At 40.4% G+C, this 3,748-nt stretch overlaps 1 protein-coding gene across 1 annotated transcript; it reads right to left on the bottom strand.

Annotated features, from left to right (window-relative positions):
* Window positions 1–850: 850 nt before the first annotated feature.
* Window positions 851–3,148, bottom strand: GNG12 (G protein subunit gamma 12). Its single transcript, XM_088169595.1, has 2 exons — window positions 2,958–3,148; window positions 851–1,817 (listed from the first exon to the last, which is right to left on the bottom strand). The coding sequence occupies exons 1-2, from the start codon at window positions 3,051–3,053 to the stop codon at window positions 1,692–1,694; spliced, it is 222 nt and encodes a 73-aa protein (XP_088025721.1). The 5' UTR covers window positions 3,054–3,148; the 3' UTR covers window positions 851–1,691.
* Window positions 3,149–3,748: the final 600 nt, after the last annotated feature.

The following is a 3,748-nucleotide window of genomic DNA, read 5'->3' as shown; positions in this document are numbered from 1 at the left end:
CAGATTCAAGCAGTTCCTCCATCTGGTTCAGGGAAATATTTCCTCAGAGAGAAGTGGGGGTAAAAAAAAAAAAGAACTATTTATTTTATATATGGTAAAAAAACCCCAAAACTGTTTATTTTCTATATGTTAAAAACAGTGAGTTTCCCAAAAATCTCTGGATGCAATGCTGCCAGATTTGGATCCCACATCTGGAGCAGCACAGGGCAGGAACCACGAGCATCAAACCAAGCAAAAATTCCAATTTCTCCCCCAGATTCCTGGGAAAACAACAAGCAACAGCACGAGGCTCCATCCCTCCCCACAGCTGGGCACAGCTGGAATTCTCTCAGCCCTGCACCCCCCACGCTGAGCAATTAACAGAGCTCATTAATTCTGACCAGGTACGTGACAAATGGACACAGACAAAAAGATTTCGTGCAGAGCCACCTTGGTTTTTTTTGTTTGTTTTTTTGTTTGTTTGTTTGTTTTTGGTTTTTTTTTTTTTTTTTGACTGCCACTAGAAAAATACTCTGATTACAAAAATAATTTGCAGGCAAGCAAAGGATGAGCAGCAGGTTTCTCTGTCAGGCTGATTTTTGGAGCTCTGCCGAAGAGATTTGTTAAACAAAGTTGGATTTTTTTTTATTTTTTAATCTATAGCAAAAGTGGTTCTATAATTTCATACAGAAATGACAAATATGCAACAGAAGAAGACAAGTGGTTCATAAATTCTGCAAATTTCCTCCCAGAAATGCAGGGTTATTGCAGATCACAGAAGGACACTTGCAGCCAGCTGAAGTCAGGATTATTTCTGAACCCTTCAAAATTTGCTGTTAATATATAAAGTTTATATATCTACACACACACACACAGAGAAAGACTTCTTTATTATGTGTATATATAAAATATATACTGGATGGAAAGGCCCTCCAATTATAAATGCATAACCACAAGCTGGAGATAATTTGGCATTTTTCCTGTTTAAAAATGAATTTTTTTTTTTATAAAAATGACTCCCTGCACAGAACCCAGCTGGGATTGGGAGTGAGGGCAGCATTCCTCCAGCTCTGCCAGGACCCTTTCCAGCCTCCCATTTTTTTCCCCTCCATTTCCTCAAGGCTGTGTTTTATACCAACACAGGTTTTATATTTGAGAAGAAAATGCAAAAAAAATTCTGCTTTTTCAACTCTTGGAAAGCATTCTCTGATTCCCAAATCCATCTTTTAAAAGCCCTGGGAAGAGAGGCCAGAGGGAGGAAAGCTGAGGCACAATTAATTCCCTGGAGCTCCCCAGCAGATGCTACAATCATTTTGCAAGGTAGTTTTTGCTAGAAAATGCACTTGAAGCGTGCCTGTGCACAAAAAGGTGCTGCCAGCACAGGCACAAACCCCCCCCCCCCCCAACAACCTCTCCAAAAAAAAAAAAAAAAAAAAAAAATTAAAAAGAAAAAAAAAAAATGTAAACCCAGTGATTCCATCAGGTCTCTGCAAAACTCAGGCAACTTTGGTCGTGTTGGGAATTGGCAGAGACCCTGGAGCCAGGAAAAACAGGGATTTAAATCAGAAAAAAAAATTAAAAAAAAAATCGGAATAAAGGCAGGGAAGAGCAGGAATGCCTGGGAATGGTGGGGGGGGGGCAGGTACCTGGGGGGATTGGTGGTGCTTGGCCCTGACCTGGCAGGGGCTGGGCAGGAGGGGATGACCCCAATCCTATAATAAAATGCAGGTTTTCTTGTCCTTGAAAGGGTTTTCAGAAGCTGGAATTCCCATGAGCAAAGGGTCCTTCTTGGCGTGCTCCTCACAGTACAGCATCAGGTCTGCTGAGGCTTTGGACACCTGAAGGGAAAAGGGAGGAAAAAAATCAGAAAAAAAAAGGGATTTTTCTATGGGAAATTATGAAAATAATGGGTTTTTTTTCATGGGAAATGTTTTTTTTTTTTCGTGGGAAATAATGGGGTTTTCATGGAAAATAATGGCTTTTTTTTATGGGAAATGGGGTTTTTCCATTGAAAATAATGGGGTTTTTTAATGGGAAATGATGTGGTTTTCCATGGAAAATGATAAGGTTTTCTATGGAAAGTGATGGGGTTTTTCCATGGAAAATTGTAGGGTTTTCCATTGAAAATAATGGGGTTTGTCATGGAAAATGATGGGGTTTTCCATGGAAAATGATGGGTTTTCCATGGAAAATAGGGTTTTCCATGGAAAATGGGAAAAGCTGTGTGTTTTGAAGCCTCATTTTATTTATTTATTTATGTTACAAAGCATTATTTTATTTTTTTGCCACGTATTTTATTACATGACAACTAATCAGGACCTTTACTATTCCTTACAGCTTATCATAACTACTGCCATTATTATATTGATGTTATTATTTTTTAATTATAAAAGGTCAGTATGTTACAGTTTGAGCTAGAGGTTGATTTTTTTTGCAGTGGAAAATTCTCAGATTGTTTTATTTACTTCCAACATTGGCTTTCTTGTTTTCCTTTTGTTTGGTAAAAACATTTTTTGTTTGAGGTGAATTTTTTTGTTGTTGTTTTTTTGCTTTAAGTCATAAAACCCCCTCCCAACTTGTTTTTTGTTACTCAGTAAGACTGGCTCAGTAATTCTTTTTTTTTTTTTTTCTATATCAAAACTTGCTTTCATTCCTATAGAACCTTCTGCATATTTATAAAACTTTTCTATTAAAACTTTCCTAAAAAGGAGGGGTTTATAATTCCAGAGGAGTTTTTCTCTCTCCTGGAGTAACAGAATTAGGGGAAACAGCTTCCTACTTCCAGAGGGCAGGGCTGGGTAAAAAAAATAACAAAAAATGGATTTATTTGGATTTATTGAGCTTTGAAAGGGGAAAAATCTGAGCTGTGAGTGCACAAAACCACAAAAAACTCACACACACACACTCTGTTATCTCACTGCCCTACAGCTGGGAGGGGAAAAATAAAAATTAGGAGGGGGATGAGGTTGGGATGTCACCTTTATCCTCTCGATGGAGGCTTCTATCCTGAGCTGCTGCACGGTCCTGCGGGCCTGGGTGATGTTGTTGGTCGTGGTGGATGTTTTACCTGACATTTTCAGTGGAGCAGGGAAGTTCTGCTTGGAAACACAACAAGGGAGTTGTTATTTCAAGAGGAATATTTACACAGAGGTATCAGCTGCACGCTGCAAAAAAAAAAAAAAAAAAAAAAAAAAAAAAAAAAAAAAAAGAAGTTGATTTTTTACGAATTGTTGTTGTTGCTGTAATTCAATTCTGCAAGTTAAACGTGCTCCAAAGAAAAGCAGGGAGATGCTGTGCAGGATTCTGAGCTTTGGTCACTGGATTTCCCCCCCAATCTGAGGGATCCCAGGGGGTGCAGGAAAGGCACAAATTCCCTCTGAGCTGCACCAAGGAATGGGACAAATTCCTGAGCCCACCAGGGATTGAGAGCAAGGAGTGAGCCAGGATGGAACCCCAGGATATTGAAGCTGGAAAAATTCAGTGACACCATCAAGCCCAACCATTCCCCAGCCCTGCTCCAAGTGTGTCCCCAAGTGTCACATCCACAGGGATTTTCAAATCCTTCCCAGGGCTGGAAAAACTTTCTGGGCAGAACCAACATTCCTGGCACAGGCTGATCCCTGGCTGGTTCTGTACCTGGGACAGTGGGACGTGTCCCTGCCATGGCAGGGGGGGGTGGCACCGGGTGGATTTTCAGTTCTCTCCCAACCAAAGCAGGCTGGGATTGCAAATTCCTCGTGTTTAGGGCAGCCCTGCCCGTGTCCCTGTG

The sequence above is a fragment of the Sturnus vulgaris genome, chromosome 9 (assembly GCF_052056855.1).
Source record: "Sturnus vulgaris isolate bStuVul1 chromosome 9, bStuVul1.hap1, whole genome shotgun sequence".
Lineage (NCBI taxonomy): Eukaryota > Metazoa > Chordata > Aves > Passeriformes > Sturnidae > Sturnus > Sturnus vulgaris.
This window is presented reverse-complemented; position numbering and strand designations above follow the sequence as displayed.